We start from the raw sequence: 25,442 nt of genomic DNA, 5'->3' as shown, positions 1-25,442 counted from the left end.
GATGATCAAGAATTAATCAAATTTACATAAAACCAGGGTCATCATCATGCTTATTCATTATTGGCACTAAATCGTGCAATTTGGCTATACGTTTTGTTTACTCTAAGTTGTAATTCTGTATGTGGTTTCCGATGGCTTAATTGTTTCTTTTTTTAAGGAAATGTTTCTAAAATTTTGAAATATTCCAGTTAATTTAATGCTGAACAGTCAGGCATCCATTATGAAATGGCACCTTTCCTACTTAGGTCCTTATGTGTGGGACACAACTTGCATACTCACATTTATGTGATAAAGCATATATAGCATTTATGTGCTTTTATAGAAGATCTATGTGCTTTGATAAGTAGCAAGCTTCCATAATGTTGCCATTTGACTTGACAGAAAATATTTATTTTTCAAATTATAACCATATTTCTTAACAAATTATAAATTTCAAAGTGAAAATGGCCACTTATCAATAATTTAAATCTTTATTTTTTAAAAATATACCTTGTTGATATAATCACAGCCGAGTTATAATCTTTAGGGACCGTCAACATTTTAATGATTATTATGCCCCCATATTAATTTATGCTTGTTTTTTACCCGTTTCTTCCTTCTTGATTACACCACATATTCCATAGTAAACCCAACATTGAGAAATTGTTGTGATGCCTTAAATATGTGCTTATTTTGTTTAATGGTTAATCCAGCTCTAGATATAATTTCTAACACATCCAACTGATAATTAAGAGTAAAGAAAGATATCTTATTCAATTTTATTTAAATACTTAATGGGAAATATAAATCTTTTTTGAATAATGATGCAAAATTAATTACCTTGTTTACAGGAATAGTATTATCAGTGAAGGTAAAAAAAAAAAAAAAAAAAAGAGGATGTTGATTTTCTAAATCCCCCAGACTTTTCATATTAGCTTTAAATCGCACCTGTAGTTTTTATCCTGTCTAACTCAATCTGTGTAAATTGCTCTTCAAAAAGTGCTTAAAGATGTTGTATGTCTATGACTGCAACAAGTAAGTATGAACTACATGGTTTCATAAATGAAAGTGCTAAATTTTTCGAATTCTGTATGGGAGGCATATATAGAGCTCCCAGCATTTCACAGTGCAGTAGCCAGATTTCAAATATTAAAATATGAGACAGGGTGCATGAAACCCATAGTCATTTATATCCTTAAAGAATTATAAAACTGAAAATATGAAACTGGGACATGAGCTGAAGTGTTTAGTAACTACAAAGCACATTAGGGCTATGTCGATGGGGAAGGATGCTTTCATGAAAGAATTTATGAGAGAAAATTAACCTTTATTAAAAACAGCAAACTGACAAAATATTCCTTTATCTTCATAAGATTAACAATAAGAAGCCAGTTTGCCCTTCAAACTAAAAATCATTGTTTCAGGTCTGCAAAAGGGGGAATGCATAACTCAAAAATTTTTCAGTGATGGCCGATGTTATAACCATAATTGCAGTGACCGGTAGGTGGCATTACAGTGTCATTTCATTGATCAAACAGACCTGACCTTTAGGGTTATATACTCATCTTAATTGTGTATTGCAAAAGCTGTTCAAGAAATGACTAAAGATTTCACCAATTATGGAATTCATATCAAAAAGTTCTGCAAATGAAGGCAAAGCAATTTTAGGGTCAAAATGCTTAATGACTTGTGGATTTAAAGCCAGAAATTCATTTTATTTTTTGTGTCTGAAAACTTACAAAATCTTAAGTCTATGTTTTGGATCGTTTTAAGGGATACACAAAGAATAGTAAAAAGCGAGTCTCAAAGCCGTCATGTAGTAGTTCATTTACGCCAAAAAGATTGAATTTGTGCAATTTTTTGTCGTTGGTTTTGATCTAGAGGGCAGTATTTCGCTACTATTGCGAAATTAAAAAGTTTTTAATTTTTTTTTAACAAAACTTTGTGTTAAAAAAACGTAAGTACTAATTATATGTACAGTAGTTTAATGCTCTTTTTGTTACATGATACGAAGAAACTGAACATTATAATTTTTAAAATACAATTATATCAGCTTAACAATACAGTGTCTAATAAGCTGACAAGGTCACTCACTGATTTTGCGAAGTACAGCTGTTTTTTAATATTTGTTACCATGATTTTAACAGGAAAACCCACATTCTTGAAAATTTCATGTTGTATATAATATTTGTCGTAACCATTTCTCCAATTTAAACTACACATGCTCACTTAAATTATGTCCAGCGAATTTTGAGATTGTAGCAATGTTCTCGCCATAGACATAGTCCAACTACAGCTACTAGTTGTATGGCGAGCTTATTGAGTCTTTTACTCGACGCTTTCCGGCTCTAGAAGATAAAGCCGGAAAGTGTGTCTGACGATAAGCAAGTTTGGAAAAGAGTCTTGTGTGAGGTAGGGTAGGCTAGAAGGTGCAAAGGAGAAAATCCTAAAACATTACTGTCCTCAAAGAAAACAAACAAACAAACAAAAAAATCATCCTAACTAATAAGAGACGTACTGTGAGATAAGTGGCGCTATGTATTGCACCCAGGTCGAACATCAGAAATCATCTTACTAGAAAGAAACTGAAGATTAAGATTTCTACTTGAAACATTTTCGCAATCAGGCGCTCTAGTTTTAACTTCTATACTGGTGATTCTGTCTTCCTGCATTTGTCACCCATTTCCAAAGAATTACTAATGAAGTTAGTGAAGAAATCAAATTTCAGAGTCCGACTGTTTCACTGTTACAGAAAAGAACCTCTTGGCTACAGTCTGCACATGCGAGTGACTAAATTGTATTTAGGTGATTTCCTCAGAGCTGAAGCATTTTTGATGAAAGATTTCTCTTCTCAAGTACTCAAGTAGAGGCTACTTAATATTATTATATACTTAGTGTCCACAAATATATAAGTGTGTGTATATTACAGCCTCACAATTTTTTTAAACAAAAATATCCAAATAATATTTCAGCGCAATGTGCTCAAAAATTGATCAATTATAGACCAAATAGTAAGAAATTTAGAACGTAATTCACAAAAAAGAAAGGAATTTCGAAATCAATAAAATCTTTCCCGATAAAATGTAAAAAAAAAAAAAAAAAAAAAAAAGAAAGAAAGAAAGAAAACCATCAGTTAATTGTTTTCAAACCAGAGGAATTCCCTACACCAACCAGGAATATAAATACAAAAAATAGGAAGAGGAATGCAATGAAACTCTGATTCAATGTTATCAAGAGGAGGTATATCAGATTCAATTGAATTACTCCTCCTAAGAAAATCAATGCCTTTGTGTTCTTTCAAAATTAGCTTAAATTCAAATTTCAAAATTAGCAAAATAAGCTGTGTCTTAATTAGCTTAAATTATTTAATTATGAAATTGAGAAATTCTGAACGCCTCCACGACATAATAGATCTCCCACCATATAAAATAAAAATATTCAAACTTTCCATCGCCAAACAGCACTAGGTTCTATTCTAACCTCCTTGATTACATGCTTTACACACACACACAAAACTAATATTGAGCAATATGATAGTTTACCAAACTTCACCTACGTAATTTTCCCTTGTCTTTTTGATTCTTTGAAAGCGGCAATATAGTATTTTTCGCTTTCTTTTTTTCCTTCTTTTTTTTTTTTTTTTTTTGATGGAGGGGAATATTTTTGTCTGAAAATTTTAAAAAGATTTATTAACCTTTACGAATATTGCAGTTTGCTTACATTAATACGAAACCAAAACTAACGCAAACACGATCATAAGAATTTCTTAAAATTTTTCAGTCGCGACCCCTTTTTATCACTGAGATTTTTTCGCGACCCCCAGGACCCCATAATGTTTACAGAAATTTTGTTGGACCCCCATAAGTATTGCGCAAATTCGTCACACGCATGGGTGAAAGTGTCAAGTTTTTCACTTGTAATGTTATACTATTGCAGTTTTAGGTCATTAACTTTAATTTCTAATTTTAACACACAGAAAAATGTGAAAATTTTAAATAAGTAACAGACGAAAATACAGCGTCACGTGCAAAGCAAGGAAAATGAACGTTTTATATTATAAAAAGAATCGTTTTCGTTTTTTTCTTTGTCTGTATTGTCTTATCTATTTTCAAATACACTGCTTAAAAATATTTAGTAATTGTAAAATTATTATAATAAGTTAAAGAAATAACAAAGCTGCTAAAATTTTTGGGGACCTCCTGCTGGAGGGGTGGTCCCACAATTTAAGAAACGGGTTGACATTCTGCCAAAACACATAGACTAGCCCAAAAAGGGCGGTATTACTCGCTGCGACGTGAAAGGTCTTCTCTTCTCCGGAAAGAGCTATACTGGAGGGAAAGACAGCAAAGAATTTCTAATCCTTAAGAGATTCTTTGAAGAAAGTCTCCATCATTCCACCCTATTTTGAGAATAATTCGGTCCGAATGGCGCATGCGTGTTTGCGCTCATGGTCGCGGATGAGGCGGTCGAACTATACATATCTCCTACGAAGCAAAAAAAAAAAAAAAAAAAAAAAAACTATCATAAACATTAATAAAACGTGACATAGTTATTTTGATACTGTTTTTATACTTTCCTATTTTTAATATGTAATATTTCAGGTTTCACTAACGCTGAAAGCTTAGAGCTAAATGAAAATGAATGAATATTGCTTATGCGTTTCTGTAGTAATTGGTGTAAATAAAACAGTACACTGAATTATGCCGAAAAAATCCCATAAATTTTATTGAAAAAGTTAGTGCTTTGTGAATGTTGGATTTGGTTGGTCTGATAAGAGATAACATCACGTATTTTGAGAAGTGACAGGTGCGCGCAAAATATATAAATTTCAGATAAATCATGTCAGTGACGTCATGTCATCTTATGTTTATCGTTACCTGAGGTCGTAATTGGTGCTACTGGATGAAAGTTTGGAGTATTTAAATAGTAAGTTTGTATTTGTCTCTTCACCTTTTTTTTAATAGTAAGTGTTTTTATTCCTGTGTGACTGAAGATGAGCTCTATTTATACTTTATACTATACAGTGGTGCTGTCCCAAATCTACTGTCAGAAATTTCATTTCACACTAATATTTATGCTATGGGGAGGGAATGCGCGTTGCTTATAAGTGTAATGGGCAGCATATTTTAGTTATTAAAATATTCAAGTATTTGAATTGCAGCACTAATGAAATTATGTACTCACTTTATGAACACCGTTATGTTTCTTATTTGTGCGTGAGAGTAAGGCAGTGCATTGCATTTGCTAACGGGGAAAGTGGCTTTTAATAGAGTGATTTTATTAGGATATTTTGCATTAATCCATTCACTTTGTATTTAGACTTCTCAGTTTTAAGTTATCTGTTTTTTATTGTGCTTTAGTGTCCCCGATCAAGTATATCTTTAGCTAGTGTGTTTGTCTAAAAGTTACCATGTGTTTAATTGAACAAGATGTGGTCGAATCACAATAAATGAATATATCGTAATATATTTTATGTAAGTAATGCGAAATATACTGAAATATACTTTTTACTGATGTCTTTTATTGTGTTTATATATTCAGTTAAGTGAGGATGTACTAAATTTCTTCTTTTTATTAATTACGTCAAGCAGGAACCTTTATTACGAACATATTTATGTATTTTTGTTATTATTTTACTGGATGTTTAACATGGTACATAAGATGCAGGTTATTTACGAGTTCATTTTATCTTGTTGAGAAGGAACTTTATAGTTGAAACACTTTCTTTAATAGCGAGGTTTTATTAGCAGAAAGTACGTATTATGCTTGTTATTTGCATCCAATACTAGCAGATATATTATGAAATCTTTTTTTCATATTTCTGTTAATTTTGAAATCTGCATGATTTATGTTGTTAAAATGCTGTTTAGTTTAACCATGAGGTCTTATTACAGAACTACTTATCCAGAGACTTTACTTTTACTTATCCAGAGAGGTTAATAAAAATGCCCAATATGCTTGCATATGGGAATTGGCTGAAATTTCACTCTTATGTTAAAATCAGAGGAAACATTTTGCATTTATTACATAGATTTTTTTTAATCAATCCTTTTCATCATTTAAATTTTTAGATATTTTACTTTTTTCCCCTGTATTTTTATATTATATTAGTTTTTATACTATATATAATTTTTTATACTATATTACTTTTATATTTGATTCCAAATGTTTATTAATAAAATGCCTGGTTGTAAATTAAAATCATATGTGTACTATGTAAATCTTGTAATGTGTATTCTGTAAATCTTGTAATGTGTAATATGTAAATCTTGTAATATGTATTATGTAAATCTTGTAATATGTATTATGTAAATCTTGTAATGTGTAATATGTAAATCTTGTAATATGTATTATGTAAATCTTGTAATGTGTATTATGTAAATCTTGTAATGTGTATTATGTAAATCATATAATGTGTGTTATGTAAATTGTATAATGTGTATTATGTAAACTATTTTAAATCTATTATATTAAAATCTTGTATGTTCCTTGAAAATTTTCTTACTATAATGTTTAATTATTATGTTGAGAATAATATGTCTCATCTTTTATAACTTGTTATAGTGTCTTAGTGACAATTAATACAAATGCATGATTTCTTGTTTTAATTTCGACAAACTCTTGATTTCTTTTAGGATCTCTCTCTCATTTTTTTAAAATAATATCTGAAATAATTTTAAAATTATAAGCTATGAAAATGCAGAGACTAGTTTAAATCACTATATTTTGTAGATTTTGACAGAATAAATTTCGGACACCCATAATCCGGAATGATCTATAATCCGGACCTCAAAGCTACAAACTTTCTGCGTGTGCGTCGCGTTGACGCATGCGCGTAAGACCGTTACGGCTGCGAATATGCGTGTGCGCATGCGCAAAATATGTTTACGAATGCGCGTTTAATGTATGACGGACGGTATAAGCTAAGCTAAAATTATCTAATTCAGTTAATGTTGCAGATTGCGTTGTTCCTTAATCTTCGAATTAGGTCCAGCTTATTATTTTTTGCAGACTGTTAGAGCAATTTTATAAAAGTAAGCTTGAACTTTCGATTATGTCAAATAGAATTTCCGATATATATTCACTAATATGTAAAGATCTACAAAGCGAAAGTATGTTTCGAAGTCCATTAAACAAAAAGTGGAATTGCTGCAAAAAATGGATAAAGGATAATGGATTTGTTTATCTAACCATTCCGAAATCTGTTTATCAGTTTCACGCTGCTCTGCGTGTGTGTGGGGGGGGATGTTGCGGCACGCAATGAACTGGAAGTTGATCTGTCAGCACTATCCTTATCTTCAGGGCAGATGTTTTTATTTTATTTTGCTTATAATTCCTTACTAAATGTAATATTTCATCTCGATGTACTCCGTCTTTGATATGATTTAAATCAAATTCCTCTCTATTATAATTCGCTTCTGATAGCGAAGAAAGTGACACAGAGGTCACTTTCTTCGAAAACGAAAGAATTTTGATTGGCAAATTAGTCGGTATTCTCGACACAGCAATTATAGGACTTGAACAGCGGAACTTTGTAACTGAACAAGAAATTATGTCTGTTTATAGAATTAAAGAGAAAGTATTATCACATAAAACGAAGCAACTTAAACAACTTACATTGAAAGAAATGTTTAAGAAAGTAAACAAATAAATATTAAGCTTTTTTTTTTTTTTTTTTTTTTTTTGTAAATTTTGATACCCTTTAGATCATAATTGTTCTTTATTTCATAAATGACGGCTTCATATTTTTAATTTTATAATTTCTGCATGCCATCTTACCTGATTTAAACTGATGATCTATAAACCGGAATTGGCGAAGTCCTGACGAGTTCGGATTAATGACTTTAGACTGTATATTCTTATGGTTTTCAAATTTCCCTTAGAAAGTCTTCCTTTAATACATCCCATACCTTAGACTGATAGCTTTTCCATACTTTGCCATATAATTGAATGCCTTATGTTTCAAATTTAGGTGATGACTAACTTATACAGGATCAAACTAAGTCGAACTAGAAGAACATTACGTCTAAGAAAAATAAGGAAACTACAGTCTAAAGCAATAACTATTAAAAAAAGAACTTTTATATTTATTTTAATACTATAAACTTTTATATTTATTTATGTAAGGTATAAAAAATTAAAACATTAATAAAAATTATTAGTACTTGCATATTATCCCATTAAACATGAAAGTTGGTGAAAATCTCACCAAAGCTGTGCCATTTATTCCTGTGAAATTCAGAGGTACACTTCTGTCTGCAACTTTTGTAATGAAACATTCGTCAATCTCCCTTCACAATTCACCAAATAGCAACTGAATTGACCCACCTTGCTTTTTTCAGTTTCTACTATTTTACCAGAAGCTCTGTTTAGAATGCTGTGAGTGTTACCTTCCCACAGGTGGTTGTTCCAACTTATTACTATTTCACTGGCAGTATCCAGCTGTCCTTTTCTCTGTTCACTGAATGTTAAGCTGTATATGAACAGGAGTGCAGTCACTGATTTTATAACCATTGAACATGTTTTTATTCAAAATGCAAGAGAAAACAGCAATAAATTAATTTATATCACTATACATAAAAAAATATATACGACAGATAGAACTCTGACTGTAGCACAGAATATATCTGTTCTTTATATTCAAATTACATAGAACCAGATATAGAGCTGTCCCCCCCCCTTTTTTTGTGCAGAGTGTACGTATTGTTTTTAATGTTTCTAAAGTTAAATTGTTGGCAATAAGAGAAAATCCGCTGTTGCAGAAATCAGTTGCAAAGTCTGTAAATACATCTGTAGGAAAAATAAATAAAATAATAAACCAGGATTTACAACTTAAGAAGGCTGAAAAACATAATGCTCACCAGCTTTTGCTTTTTGGTGCAGAATATTTTGTAGACCATTAGCAGGAGATAAATGGATATACATTGTGACACTTGATGAAGTAAGGGTTTACCTAAATGACTGCAACAAACAAAGGTCTTATCAGAAGGGAAGAGGAAAAAAAAATTACAAACCTGGTTCCGTCATTGCAAAGAAAGTTTTAATAAGGGGTTTGATTATCTCAGGATTTCCAAAAAATTGTTAAAATCAACTCGATGTGCTGTCAAGAGAAAGCTTTACATCCAGTATTTATAATTTTCCTATACAATTACAATATTTGTAGAAGAAATTATATTTCTTTATCCCAGTGACATTCAAAGAATAGAACTGCATCAAGCAGCAGGTCATATTTTGAAAAGTGCCACTGCATTCGTTGAAAAAAGGAACTCTAATACAGGTATTGCATATACAGTACAAAGCCCGTAATCCAGACTCGTCGGGACTTCGCCGATTCCAGATTAGTAATTTTTCCGCATTTATAGATCATCAATTTGAATCTGGTAAGATGGCATGCATAAATTATACAATTAAAAATAGGAAACCGTAATTTATGAAATAAAGAGCAATTTGATCTAAAGGGTATCAAAATTTACAAAGAAAAGCTTAATATTTATTTGTTTACTTTATTAAACATTTCTTTCAATGTAAGTTGTTTAAGTTGCTTCGTTTTTTGTGCTGATACTTTCTCTTTAATTCTATAAACAGAAATAATTTCTTGTTCAGTTACAAAGTTCCACTGTTCAAGTCCTGTAATTGCTGTGTCGAAAATACAGACTAACTTTTCAATCGAAATTTTTCGTTTTCAATAAACGTTTTTCGTTTTCGTTCTGTGTCACTCTCTTCACTATCGGAAGTAGCGCATGCGTATCGGAAGGGCGCATGAAACGCACATGCGTAAAGCATACAAAAAAAAAAAAAAAGAAGTTTGTGGCTTTGAGGTCTGGATTATAGATCATACCGGATAATGGATGTGGATTATGGACTTTGTAGTGTATACCTTTCAGCGTATTCTTGCAAAGTCTTCAGATGTTTCATCTTTGGACTATTGTGCCTATTTTCTTTTGAAAAGAGCTCTTACTAAGCTCAAAACCACCATTCTTGATAGACTGGAAATTGGTGGAAGAGGAATGGAAATCGATACCCCTGGAAATTTTATGAAAATCCCTTCTGTCATGGAAATCACGATGCAGATTTATAGTCCAGAAAAAATGGCTATCAGATTGAACATTTAAGAAAGTGCTCTTTATGTTTTAAATGTTAAACATATGTAAACATCCCCTGTACATCATTAAATTATATATTATGGTTGTCATTGCTTAGATTGAATTAATAACTGTAAATACAGTCAAAAGTCGTTAATCCGGACTCGTCGGGACTTCGGCGATTCCGGATTATCGATTTTTCCGGATTATAGATCATCAGTTTAAATCTCGTAAGATGGCATGCAGAAATTCTAAAATTAAAGATATGAAACCGTAATTTATGAAATAAAGAACAATTATGATCTAAAGGGTATCAAAATTTGCAAAAAGAAAAAGCTTAATATTCATTTGTTTACTTTATTAAACATTTCTTTCAATGTAAGTTGTTTAAGTTTTGCTTCGTTTCATGTGATAATACTTTCTCTTTAATTCTATTAAACAGACATAATTTCTTGTTCAGTTACAAAGTTCCGCTGTTCAAGTCCTATAATTGCTATGTCGAGAACACCGACTAATTTGTCAATCCAAATTTTTTCGTTTTCAATAACCTCTGTCACTTTCTTCGCTATGGAAAGCGAATTATAATGACGAGGAACTTGTTTTAAATCATATCAAAGACGGAGCATATCGAGATGAAATACTATATTTGGTAAGGAATCATAAGCCAAATAAAATAAAAACATCTGCGCTGAAGATAAGGATAGTGCTGACAAATCAACTTCCAATTCATTACGCGCCCGCCGCTGCGATCCCCCCCTTCCTGCCAAGCAGCGTGAAATTGATAAACAGATTTCGGATTTCAAAACATACTTTCGCTTTAGATCCTTTACATATTAACAAATATATATCGGAAATTCTATTTGATATAATCGAAAGTTTAAGCTTACTTTTATAAAATTGCTCTTACAGTCTGCAAAAAATAATAAGCCGGATCCAATTCGAAAATTGAGGAACAACGCAATCATCAACATTAACTGAAATAGATAATTAGATAATTTTAGCTTATACGTCCATTATACATAAAACGAGCACGCGAAAACGTATTCTGCACTTGCGCACACTCATATGCGCAGTTGTAAAAGGTCTTATGCGCACGCGTAAACACCTATGCGCATGTGTCAACGTGGCGCATGCGCAGAAAGTTTTTAGTTTTGAGGTCCGGATTATAGATCATTCCGAATTAACGACTTTTGACTGTATATGGAACTGCATAAGCAGCATTTTGTAGCCATAAAAAAATAAAAATAAATAAAGCAAAGTTTACAGTGCCATTTTACAGGTTTTGTTAGAGCAGTGAAAATGAAAAACATACATGAATATCAGGTACCAGGTATTAAGTTAGGGGTGTGTAATATTTAGTCATATTAGAAAAGTGAAGTGATTAGGATTAAATTTTTGGTTAATCTTCGGATTATGGTAATTTGGCGACCAACCCTGCTACAGCAACCTACTAGTTTTTTTTTTTTTTTTTTTTGACGCCATTTTGTTTTCACGAAGTAAAGGAATTTTTTTTTTACTCAAAATTTTTTTCCAACAATCTGCTAGCTGAATTACACTTATGCTAGAACTTTTATGGAACAAAAGTGCTTAATCATGACGAAGATTAGGTGCGAAATTGGTAGAAAGTGCAGAATCGCCCACTGCTTGCCGTGTTTTTAAGAATTGCACATACACGGTATCCATGTACACGTCAACCTATTTTCACTTAAGAAAACATCTCAGAATTGCACAAAAATGGCATTGCGCACACTCTTGACTTTATCCATGTATACTGCTAAAGTCCTAGCTAGTAACCTTTATCACCTTACCAAAATGTCGCCAAACTACCTGTTACCATATTCCAAAGATTAGCCAAATCTTTCTCTTTTCCATTATTTTTACAAATATGATAACTATTCTGGAAAATAAAATCCAAGTAATAAATACAACCTTTATTTTAGAGCAGCAGAAGTAATGCATGCAGTTGTAAATAATATTTTTCAAATGTTTTCATTCATTTAAAGTTTCCTTTTTTCAAATACTCTATTGAAATGGAAACTAATTACAGACGTGACTTATAATGTTAAAAATAAAAAGCATCTTTGGTAAGAAGACGATTATAGATTAAATATGAGCCAATAAAGATAAGCAGTTAATTTCCTTTGAAAAATTAGCAGCTTCAGTTAAATACTGAAACCAATTATGAAATGGCATTTTGCTTAATGAAAGCTGCTTCAAACACATAAATATGATTTTACAGTTGAGATATCTGAAAAAGCAAAAATGGTCATGTTTAAACATTATGAAAGTACTAGTCAGATAAGAAAAGCAACAATTCTTCAGTTTTCAAAATAGCTGGACAGTTTAATATCAATCTAAATTTTGGTAAAGGGGCCCAAAAAGAAGCAAACAAATCATGAAAATGGTTAAATTGAAGTTTGTTGGTATATTTGATGTTTCATTCGTCAGATTACTTAAGTTGAAGTCATCAAAATCAGTTGGTCATAGAATTAAGGAGAGATTTGAACTTAAAATCTTGCATCAAAATGCTGGGTCTAAAATACAAAAGTAATCAAGAAATTTAAGCCAAAGAAAGCTTGAAAAAATTGTAAGCAATTTATATATTATTGAGAAGGGTGTGGAAATTCCTGATAGTTTTAAATCGTGCTTTATGTTTGATCCTAATCGGAGTGGAGTCTGTTCTTCGGGATAGGGAAAACTGGCAAGAAAAGTACTGACATCATTCATGATAAATGAAGAGAAAAATGTTTCTTAGTCAGTCCTCTTTCAGGGAACTGTAAATAATTTCATTTATTAAAGTCAATGCATTAAGAAAGGTTTGATTATTTTTACCAAATAGCATCATTAAAGTAACAGTACTATTTTGTTACCTACCAGTTATTACATGAAAGATGTCAACTGTTTAAACATCCAGGAAATAGATTTTGTATCAAAATCAACTAATGTTCGCTCCCCATATCTCAAGCTAGAGTTAACGAAGGACATAATTAAAATTAATTATTAAGCAGTATTCCAGCGGGAGAAAATATATCTAAAAACGTGACTCAATTCAAGAAAGTTTACTTTCAGCTATTGAAGTGATTTTCTAAAGAAACAGTAATACCATGCTTAAGTTCAGACAGAGCAGATCTTCATGGTATAGGTCAAAAAAGAAGTTTATGTATTAGTTTAAATATACACTTGAAAAAAAATCATTTTTTGGTACTTTTCTGTTATGCACTTGCTCTTTCTGTTACCCATTTGTATTCCAAGTAATGGCAATATTAAAAAAAAAAAATTCCTAACTTAATAAATAGAAGATGGTAAATAACAAGCAATTTTGCTAAGTTCTGAAATAAAATGAACCTTATTAAATAATAATTATAAATTATTATCTCAAATTTACAGATTTATTACAATATCAGCAATAATGTTATTTTATGCATTGTTATTTGCTGTTTGTAATTTTTTTACTCTTAATTTGACCTGTTGCTATTCATGTGCATATGCATATATATTTCCATATTTTGATGAGACTTATTTTGTTAATTGCAGATTATGGCTGAAAACAACAGACCTTCAAGAATTGCCAGGCCTAATATCCCATGGTCTATACAACAGATTCACCAGAATTCCCATCATATAGCTTCTAGTGCAACACAACATATTCATGAACTGCATGATTATGTGATACAAGGTTTAAGTCCTTTAATTACTTCAGCACCTATACGGTCAAGCAGAAATTCTCCTACTCATTCAGCTTGGTTTGAGACAATAGATAGTGCTAATCCTGTTATCAGAAATACTGATCTAACTGATGTAGCATCGTCTGGTAACTACGTGATAGATATTGAATCACCTGAAGTGGACTCGTATAATAATCCAAATGAATCATCATCAAATTCATTATCGGCTGCTGAATCAGCTGATGCAAATAACAGATCTAACGATTCAGATCAAGGAGCGTCATTGAGGAATACGCCAGAATTACAAGCTTTGTTTGCGTTTGCTGGAAAATATGTTCCTTTTTTATTAGTTTTGTTATTCAAATTAATGTATGACCATAGGATAGGTAAGAAAAGCTTTCTCTTGTTGTATGTTCTTTGTAGGAAATTTGTTCGATATTTGCATTTGTTTTGCTGCATTTTGCATTTTTATAATTATTCTTCCCATCCCACCTCTTCCAGAGCTCCTTTTGGTAAAAGTATATTTACGGGTACCTCTTGGCGAAAATTGGCGATTTTTGACATTGCATGAATACCGAGTTTGTGCAATTCTTCGACTTGTTATTTTGTCTTCGTGTAGTGCCAAAAATCACCGCTACATAAAGATAAAATAACAAGTCAAAGAATTGCACAAACTCGGTATCCAAGTACACATTGACCTATTTTCACTTAAAAAACATTAGAGAATTGCACAAACTTGGCATTGTGCACTCCCTTGACTTTGTCCATGTACACATCAACATATTTTCACTTAAAAAGTCAAAGAAGCACCCAATTCTAGATTAAAATATATTTAAGGAACATTCAACTACTCAGGTTACCCTAAATGAAATAACAACTTGGCGATAAACGAAACAACTTTACAATAAGTGAAACAACAACTTCGCAGTAATACAAGGGATACCCTTCAGTCTACTATAACCTTTTTTTTTTTTTTTTTTTTTTGTTATTATTTTTGTAATTATCAGTTTTTTAAATTTTGCTTAGCAAGCATTTTTTTTAACCAAAGGTAGGAATCCTAAATTTTCTCAAATCTGAATCTTGCACTCTTGATTTCTTTATACATGGTAATTCACTACCAGTGCATTGAAGCAGGAAGTGTAGGGGGCACGAAGACGATTCAGAATCGCATGTTATTCTAGGGTTTGAAATGCCTTCTGTGCAGGCTACTTTTAAAAGAAGAAGAAAAAAGAAAATATATGTTAATATAATGGAAATAATTTTAATTGGAAGTTTTACAGGGGTGGTGTGTACAAGTTTTACAGAAGGTATTCGAAACTAACCAGCAGCACTCGCACAGGCTTCACAGCAGCAGCACATAGAAATCTTATGTAATGAAAGATTCCTGGCACGTCTTGCATCTCTTGGCAGCTGCAGAGATGCGAGTTACGAGGTGTGCAACTGAAACAGCAGGGGTCTCGTATACTAGTATCTTCATTTGACTCCTGCAGAAGAAGCCCATGCATAATAGGTCCGGAGATCTAGCAGGCCAATGAACTGCACCATCATGGCATATCCAGTACTGTGCAATTGCAATCCTTAGGTGTTGGTAAATGTGAGACAGCTCCAACATTACCACATTAAGCATCACAACGACTGAGGAACATGTGCTTCTTCAGAAAGTTCAGGCTAGACGCTATAGGATGATTAAGCGTGTCCTACCATGCGGCTGAGGAGGCAGGAGGTATAATCCAAGGAGGTGCTCTCCAACAATGCTGGTACAAATATTGGCAAAAAAATGCCTTTGAGTTGCACATATTCACATACCATGGAGGTTTTCAAAAGCCCACAAATGGACATTACATTGATTGAAGGCTCCCTCTGTTCTGTTGAAGGCTCTGAAAATTGCCTCATCCATTAACAATATGGATGTGGCAAATGTGCTGTCTATTGCACTCTGTTGAAAACACCAAGTAGCAAAATTCCTAGGGGGTGGATAATCTGCAGCCTTCAATGACGAAACATTTTGCAGATGGTATAAATGCATCTGGATTGCTGACAGTTGTCTTTCATACAATGGTTTGGGTTAAACCCAGTTGTTGGTCTAACGTTTTGATAGACTGTTCTTGTGTGTTTTGGGAATGCAAACTGTAGCTCTTAATGAAAGACAAAGTAGTGAATTCTCGCTAGGTTTTGGAAGAGCAGACAAAGATTGTAACAACCTTTTAATTTTACCTAAACAGAATAGAAAAGGCACTCACTCAGTGCTCGCAATTTAACCATCACTTTCTGGCTAAGTAACTTAAACACAAAATAGTATGTACAATCACAATGGATTAAAATTTAACTACACTATTGGCTCCTACTTAATCTTAAACCACTTAATCAGCTACACAGAGCAAAGCTGAGTCTAGAATATCGATATAACATAAAGTAAGCGGCTAGCACCAGCTATTTAACTACAGAGCTACTTTCAAACACATGGCATAAGTTCGGAACTAACTCTCCTTCCACATTAATTTCTGCTACTTAAGAAAGTACTAATTCCGATCTCATTTAGATTTGCATTCTGGAAGGTATTTGAAATTAGAAAGGAAAGGAAAGTTTCTTAAAATAAAAATAATAACATAAAACAAAATAAGGTCTTTACAGCTTGAGTATTCATTCTTGTATTGTTTTCTACCATATGTAGAACATTCTCCTCGTTGTCTGGTGTCCTCACCATTTGCATTCAATTCATGGTAGCTCTCATGAAGTGCCTGCTACACCTCCTGAAAGTTAGTTGCACTGGTAAGTGAATCACCCTGTACAAGAGCACTAATAAGATGAAAAAAAAAAAACTTTAACTTCATATTAAAGATTTAAAATCTGCATTTGATGAAAAAAAACAAATGTAAGAATACAATTAAAAAATAAAGTTAGTAAATGAAGTACCTATTTAAAACTCTTTTAATACTGAGTTTCATTTTCTTGAAATAATTTGACAACAAATGTCAGTAATAACAGTTATTGTTTTCGGAATCTTTTTAAAATAAAGCAAATGTAGAAGGGGGATAATTACTTCAAGAGTTGACATTGATAAACACCAAACAAATTATCTTTTCTCCAGAAAATTAAAAGTGTGATACTCAGGGCTGCCACAAGATAATGATCCATGCCCAGTGACACTGCAGAAGTTGTATTCTTTTTTTATTAATTCTTCTACTGAATGTTAATAAAACTAATTCTTCTAAAGTTTGGGGTATGATTTAAAATATTAAAATTTTTCAAATTAGAATTAAAAACATTCAAATGGCAGAAAAAGCATGAAGATTCAAGTCTTTTTTTAATCTAATTTTTTGTAAAATTAATTTGATTTAAGGAATTTAATTTGCAATCCTTAATTTTAACTCTTTTAATTGATTGATTGAGTTATGTAACCTATAAATAAGTTAATTTAGAGGTTTTCAAGTACTTTGTTTTATAGCATCTTTATTTTGGATCATTTAGCACTATATTTTGAAAGTAGTGTTTTCTATAAAGATTTAACCTCTTCGTCATCCGTAATGCGTCTAGCACGTTCAAGGGAAAATTCTGCAGGGCGGCCGTAACGTGCTTCAAGCGTTCTTCTGCATTTTAAAACTTTTAAACGTTTTCTAAATGTTTACTTGTTTGAGTTTTTATTTTTGTTTGTTCTAATACCTTCTAGAGGGCAGTACTAATCAGACATTCTATTTCTAATTGAATTTCCCCCTCCCTCTGGGTTTTATGAATATTCGTGCCATTTTAAGTAAGATACAAGACAGTGAGAGATCTTCAACGTCTACTCAGCAGAAAAAGAGATAAAATGAGGTTGTGAATTTCAAAGACAAGAAGGATATACGTTTGATGAGTACAGTCCATAATAACTCTACAATTGATGTTGAAACACGGAAAAGAACTGTAAAAATTATAAAAGATTACAACAACAAAACGGGAGGAGTAGACCTCCTGGATCAGATGTTATCAAATTAATCCTGCTGTTAGAAATAAGCAGAGATATTATTACTTTTCCATTTTTCCATTTTGCTTTATTTCCTTATAATTTTACTTAATATTTATTCATTTACAGTCATCTACTATGAAAGCTATGTATGTACAGATAAAACAACATTATATGCTGCAAAAAACAAAGGGCTGCTGGGGAGAAATTTTTGCGGAGAGGAGAGGATGGCAAAAGGGTTAAAATAGTTTTATAACTTAAAAAGTTTAAGAAAATAAGTAATTTCATAAGTTCATCATATGAAATCAGATGATTACTTGAACCTTTCTGTACATATTGGGTATTTCAAATTGTTGGCAATCTTGTTCTTTTTAGGGAGTTTTAATAGGCATTTTTCCAATTATGTTTACTTTTATGGAATTAATAGTAATATTTAAAAGTAGCTAAAAATAATATTGTTATTTATGTATTTATCATTAGGAAAATGGAAACACTATATTTACAAATAATAAATAATTCCATATGAATTTTTAAAAATCATTCCCGTAAAACTTTGAAAAAGGAATTTTTTTTACTAGCATCGATTGCTTCTTTCATTCATTTTGTCTTAAGTTTTTTGCGAAATTGGACACTTATTCTGATTTTTAAATATTTATCTAAAATACGTGTCTGTTCATTTCTTTTCATCTAATGGAACTTAGCATGTTTCTCCATCAACCAGTTTTGACAAACAAAAACTGTCACCATGTAATTTAGTTCCATTAATGGATAAATGTGCCATCACAACACATTCATGAGGTCTTCACCTTGGTTTAATGTAACCATCCCCAGTTTTTTTACATGCTGGGTTTGTAACTTGTATCTGTTGATTATCTAACTAAATAAAAAGTAATCTATTCCTCTTAAAGTCTTGTCGTAGAGTTTGATGCAAGTTTCAGTTTATATTTATTTTTTTCATAGCTGTATCCACAAAATTTTTTGTCAATTATCTGATTAACTAAAGAGTGATCTGTTCTATTAAACTTCCATTGAAATGATTTGTACAGGTTTGGTAGCATCTTTTCCAATTTTCATGGTTCATATGTAAATTTAAAATAAGTTCTTTGTGAAATTAATAGCCTTTTAAATATATTTAAACATTTATTTGTAGTATCTGCAATTTGCTTTTTTCATATTGCATTTATTCTTTTATATTAATTAAAGTTTATATCCTTGAAATAAAAGTTTAAAAAAAGTGAGAATAACTGCAAAACAAAATACTAAATATTTCCAAATTTAAACTGATCCACATATAAGCCGAAAGTGTGGTTTTTTCCCTTCAATAATTTACCCAAAATTTAAAACAGGTATATAAGCCAAAATGGAAAAAAAAGAAAAAATCCTGTAATGTTTAAACATTTCTCAATGAGGGGGAAAATGTTGCGAACCAGGTAAAAGGAGTAAAATATTATCCAATCAGATCACTGAAAAGTAAAATGCCAGACACCAAGATGATAGCTTTAACTTTTGTAACCTTATATGAAGCTAGCACATTTCACATTTATTTATTGCAGAGGTGGTATCTGTCCTGGTCTTATTTTCTGTGCTATTTTATTTTTTGTCTGAAGGATGCATGGGAAGAGAAAGTATACAGCAAATTTCAAATTAAAGATGATCACATTTGCTGCAAATTCTATCAACAGTATGGGCTGAACAGCATTTCTCCTAACTAAAAAAAGTTTGAGAGTGGAGAAAAAACATCTTGAATTAGTGGAGATGCCCAAATCCAAGAAAGGTAGCTCATGGTTGTTTTCCATAAACCGGGCACACATTCTATGCAGATCAGATTTTTCTTTTTGACAGTGACACAACAAGTCAGCAGTGTAAATAATTTGAAAATAAAATAATTTATTTTCACAAAGCAAATAACTCGTTTAATTTAAAATGATTTTCTCCCCCCATAAACTTAATAAAAACTAGAAATAGAAAAGGGCTATATCTGGTGATTTGTTGATTGAACGTGCCTACAGATAAGCCAACTTCTGTAATTTAGCTTTAGAAAAGGTTCCTAAAATTCCAGGCTTGTACATGGAAATATATGGTAAATATTCATGTGTATGTTTTTTTTAAATTTATCCTAAAATGCAAGGAGGGCCTTGTTTGTATACATATTCTGTTATCCTTTGACTTCTTTTGAAACATTTCAGCATAAATGCATCTGATGAGTAGTTTCTTTACATTCTGTGTGGTGACTAGGTATGTTACATTGGCAGCAAAGACTAATATATTTTTGAAAATAGTATTTAAAAATATTTTTCTAGTAATTTTTTGGATATTTTTATTTTAATAAATATATAATTCTAGTAATCCTTACAGTAAGTATTAATCTAATTCTATATATAGGGGAATATAATGGTAGAGTTACCACAGGAATTCATTTAAAAGAAAAATTACTGCAAGGGTATTCATAAACATCTTTATTTCTCTTAGTTAAGAGCATAAAAAGTATTTTGAAATTCATTTGCTTGATGAGTTACATTTTTTTTTTTTTTTTTTTTTTTTTTATGTAAAAAGTTTCAGTGCATTTTTTACAAGAGTTCTTAACTTCTTTGAAACATTTTCCAATGTTATCTGTGTATTATGTTTTTTTGGTACTTTCTGATTATCTGCACCCCCACTAGTAAAGTTGCAGACTTGTTGGTAACTTTGAAGAGAATTGTTTTAATTTGGGTATCTTTACTGGTATTTCAGTGATACATCCAGTGTCACCTATTTTTTTAATGTTCTTTTTTCATATAACACATCAGAGAATTGCACAAGCTTGCCATCATACATAACTTCAACACCAAAATTTAAAAATGAGGGGAGGAAAAATGCATGATGCCTTTAAGTGAACCACATTATGCTTTGGGATTGCTTGCTTATGTGTGTAGTAAAACTAGCAAGATTTTTCTACAGATGAAAAAAATTGCAATATGTAGTCCACTGCTATGTTTAAAAGGCTCGTATTCCCGGAGGGAAGATCTTGCATAAATACTTTTTGGTGACATTGTGTATTGTCATGTAAATACTTTTGGTGACATGGTGCATTGCTTCATTAATACTTTTTCATGGCTTTTTAGTAAGGATGCAGATAATCAGAATGTACTGTTTTTTCTTTGCACTAATCATGTTTTCTTTGTTTATTGTTATATATAAAAATGTTGCATCTTTGTAATTGGTAAATTTTATTTAAATAGTTTTTAAGGTATGAGTATGTTTTAGTAGGCTTTGTGAAAACAATCCAGATGTAATGAAAAAAAAACTAGGAAAGAGAAAAAGGTAATGTTTGGGAAGGTATGTCCTATTCACAAAATTCACTAATCTGCATGACCTTTGCTTCTGAAGTGTGAGGATTGCCAGAATTCAAGTGTATATATCATTAACTGAAAATTTTCATGTGTATCACCTTTTCGAAAGTACTTAAAAATGCATTAAGAAAACATATCTTACATATACAAAACTCGGTTTAAAGGTTAAAATTTTTTCACATATTTTTGTTTAAACTTTTTAGGTATCTTAGTCAACATTGGTCTTTTCATCACATTTTTTCACGCAAATACAGTGGTAAAAAGAGAAGTATCCAAACAGGTAATGTTTTTTTCTTACTCTTTAATATATATGTAAGTGAAAATAAATGACCAAACCAATTAAATTATTCTTCTCTTGTTCAGGGTAAACGTCGGCTCAAGAGTTTGCTATTCATTTTTGTGAATCTTGTCATGTCAATTCTGGTTATATATACTATACTTGCAGACCACAATTTGGCTTTTGCGTAAGTAACTAGTATTTTAATTTTTTCTTGAACTACATTCATTAATGATTCAGTATGTGATTTAATGGAACATATATTTAAGAATATATTTTTGTGATTCCATGGCTAGAGATCCCAATCTATTGTCAATAAAAATTATGCTACCGAGTTACATACTTATCTTTAACAGTGTAAAGATGTACTCATAATCTGTATTCAGAGGGTCTTCTTTTACATCTAAGCACCCTTGAATGCTTTTCTTCAGATTCTGGAATGCCTTTCTGAATATGCTAGCATTAATGTCTTAGTGTATAGTGTCTTTGAGTTATTTGATTGTACAGGGTTTATTTTGTACACTTTGCCCTTCAAGAGACATCATCAAAAGAAGTCAGCAAGAGTTAGATAAAAAAATTCCTGATATCCCCAAAAAATTTTTTGATAATTTTGTCTGAAAAATAATTTTAATTTTGCATGCTACCACTTGAATTGTGACTTGGGTCATTCAAATCTCTTTATCTAATGACCCAGATCATGCATATTTATTTTCCAATCAGAGATTCAAGTAATTAACATTAGTGGTGTGAAAATATTGTTTCAGATGGTAAAGAAATGTTTTTACTTATGCTTAAAATTTTTTCTAACAATGCTGCTTTTGACAGAAAAGAGACCTACCACTCTCGAACCTGTTAGTTTTATTTAAAATTATGTTAACCTAAGCTTGATCCTCCTAATTTTAAAGGGGGTGATTGTCTAGATTTAGGAATCGGAGCAGAGCCCTGTTAAAAGTATGGGGTAATAGACTAGAAGATTTGTGTATAGTTATGTTTTTGATAATTATTAACATTACACCATGTGCGTAAGCGCAAAATTTACGACAAACTCAGTTTTGCATTGCATTTTTTCCCTCTCACTAACATGAGAACTTTTACTTATATTTTAATGCGATATCATTTGTATTTTGCAATAATAAGATTAATATTTTATTTCTTAACAAATTTATTATCAATATTCACTCATTTCTGTTGTTTTTCTTGCCCAAAACGGTAAAATAACGGATGTCTTAAAAAGTACGACGCTCGCGTGCTCATGTAAAATTGCCAAGCACGTGTACTGGAAGGCTAAAATTCATATCCAGCTGTAGGTATTATGTTTTATTAAAATTCATAGAAAAATGTCATATTGTACCAACGTGAAAGAGCAGAATTGGGCTAATCTTGTACAAAGTCAGACATTCGGAAATTTTTGAATTTTAAATCATCATTTTAAGTGTAGAAAGATGTCATGGCTTCACATATTGTTTAGGTCACATAGAAAAATGCTGTCCTTTCTCAACCACTCGTGGGCGAAAAATGTGATTGCGGCCACATCAGTACAGTGTCAATCGATATATTGTCACTGGCCATGGTGCGATTCCTTTGCCAGCAGGTGTTTGAAAATGATATGCAGGAATCTCAGTCAGTCGAGAGTAAAACTTCATTTATGCCACATAAGTTTCTTTGAGTATACTCTCCGTTCCTACAGTTAGTGAGAGGGGAGGAGTTGTATTGGTAGTTTGCAGATCTGGATTTTGGACTTCGAAATGTACTGTTCATCAGTTTTTTTATTTTATTTTATCTTTTTATTGAAAATATTAGCTGTCACATGTGCTGTTTCAATAGATTGGATGAATAATTTAGGCTTTCCTTACATGCTTGGATATCTAATGTACATATACAAATATATATAATAGTATATTATTTATTATATTTTACAGGTTAGTATTTGTGCCACCTTATACTGCTCCAGTAGATATATGGTTTGTGTTATGGATTGTTTCCATAACAGATTTTGTGTTGAAATTAATTACAATACTTTTAAAAGTCATATTTGTTGCTCTGCCTGCAAAACTGATTGCATACCAAAAGAAGGTAGGTATATTATTTCTTATTATATATATTAAATATTGGGATACATACAACAAAATTTCTTAAATTTTTATTTTTTGTTTAGGGAAAGTATTACCTGTTTATTGAGCGCACATCCCAATTTTATCGTACATTAGCTCCAATGCAACATTGGTTGTATTTCTTCTCGGAATCATATTCTGGCCCTAGTAAAGTGTTTGGTGTTATACTTTCTGCAGCATATCTAATATTTAAAGTATGTATTATACATCTTTATTATTTGTATTGTCATACATGAAGCATTTCATAACTTTCTGATTTATTGAATACTTTTAGTTCAAGTACAAATGGAATATTCTTCTTCAGCATTATTTTTTGAATGTCTTCTAAATGATCATTTTATTCATCTTCAGCTTTATTATCTATAATTATTTTTTCAATATATTAAATGTGACCATTTTTCTATATTTAAAATACATTGTATTTCTATATTTCTTATCTATTTCTATATTTAAAATTTTCTCACCACTGAAAATATCGTCTTCACAAACAGTTCACATTGGCATATTTAATCATATTTTATCAAATTATTTTTGGCATTTGAAAGAGACTTGCTCTAGAAAACTGTGCTGTTAAATTTGTAAAAAATATCGTTATCATTAAGTACAAGGTATTTGAAATAGAACTATCGTGCTACCAGATTAGAACCATCATTTACTTCCAGTTCTATTGCAAAATGTCAGCTACAGAATGTCACAAAATTATATGTACAGCCTTAGATACTAATGTTTTATTACATGATGCTGTGAAGGTTTGGTACCGAAAGTTCAAAAACAAGGAATATGACATTCAAAAAGCAGGGTGTTCTGACCGACCTACTTGTGTTGATGAGGCCCGCCTGCAAGAACTTGTTGAAGATCAGTATGCAACCACTTGAGAGCTTGTTAAGGAGTTACACGTTAATGTCATGTCCATTAGTCGCATTAGACGTCGCATAAAGTTGACGTACAAGTTCAATCACTGGTTGCTGTATGAGCTGACGCAAGCAGATACGGACAGATGTGTTCATGCCTGCACTAATCTGCCCGACTATCAATGCAAGGACAGAATTCTAGACTGGATTTTCACTTCTGATTAAAAGTGTATTTTGTTCAACAACACAGGCTGAAAAGAGGGTTTGTTTGTGCCTGGTGGCTCCTTGGCAGTGTTGCAAATTTGACTAACAAAAAAGATCATGCTTTGTATCTGGTGGTGCTGTGGTATTATCCACAGAGAGTATCTGAAAAAAAGGTAAAACCTTCAACAGTAAGGTGTACAGTGAGATGCTAGTCTGTGTTGAGGCTATCAAGGAAAAACATTGAACTGAGTTCAGATGTAAAAAGATATTCCTCATACACTAGGAGGAGAAATGCAATCAATATAATCCATCAAGATGATGCAATCAATATAATCTATCAAGATAATGCAATCAAAATAATCCATCAAAATAATGCAAGACCACATGTGTCTGCATTCACTGGCTGAATTCTGTATGGACTCAAATGGGATCTTTTGCTGTGCCAACCATTTAGTCCCGTCATTGCTCCTTCAGCTACAGAATGTCACAAAATCATATGTACAGCCTTAGGTACTAATGTTTTATTAGATGATGCTGTAAAGGTTTTGTACCGAAAGTTCAAAAACAAGGAATACGACATTAAAAAAGCAGAGCGTTCTGGCCGACCTACTGATGTTGATGAAGCCCACCTGCAAGAACATGTGGAAGAAGATCAGTATGCAACCTTTTTTCACACCTGCAGCTACATCTTGCCTGTGCTGTATTCCATTCTGCACAGGACATCTGAAATGGGATTGATCTGTTTTCGGACTCATGACCACCAAGTTTCTGGGCCAAAGGCTTTGAAAAAAACTACCAAAATGTTGTCAGAAAATCTACATTTAAACTTTCATGTTTTCCCCCTGAAAAGAATATTTTTTTACATATTTTCCATTAAATAAACACACAACTTGAATTTTTTATTATATATTTATTAACTTTTAACAAATTTTATCTTGAAATTTTGTTTATAAAACTGTGTAATACTAGTGAATAATGGTACATGTGTATTAACGAACCACCTT

General features: G+C 31.6%; 1 protein-coding gene across 1 annotated transcript in view; it reads left to right on the top strand.

The window, feature by feature from the left end:
- Positions 1–4,746: 4,746 nt before the first annotated feature.
- Positions 4,747–25,442, top strand: part of LOC118193560 (E3 ubiquitin-protein ligase RNFT2-like) — a 39,072-nt gene continuing 18,376 nt past the window's right edge. Inside the window, exons 1-6 of the mRNA XM_035364668.2 lie at positions 4,747–4,905; positions 13,596–14,112; positions 21,199–21,275; positions 21,359–21,459; positions 23,192–23,345; positions 23,428–23,577. Of these exons, the coding sequence (XP_035220559.2) occupies positions 13,599–14,112; positions 21,199–21,275; positions 21,359–21,459; positions 23,192–23,345; positions 23,428–23,577 (996 nt within the window). The 5' untranslated portion in view covers positions 4,747–4,905; positions 13,596–13,598. The remainder of the gene's footprint in view (positions 4,906–13,595; positions 14,113–21,198; positions 21,276–21,358; positions 21,460–23,191; positions 23,346–23,427; positions 23,578–25,442) is intronic.

This window comes from Stegodyphus dumicola, chromosome 7 (genome assembly GCF_044657685.1).
Source record: "Stegodyphus dumicola isolate Sdum_Otavi_A_Nest chromosome 7, ASM4465768v1".
Lineage (NCBI taxonomy): Eukaryota > Metazoa > Arthropoda > Arachnida > Araneae > Eresidae > Stegodyphus > Stegodyphus dumicola.
This window is presented reverse-complemented; position numbering and strand designations above follow the sequence as displayed.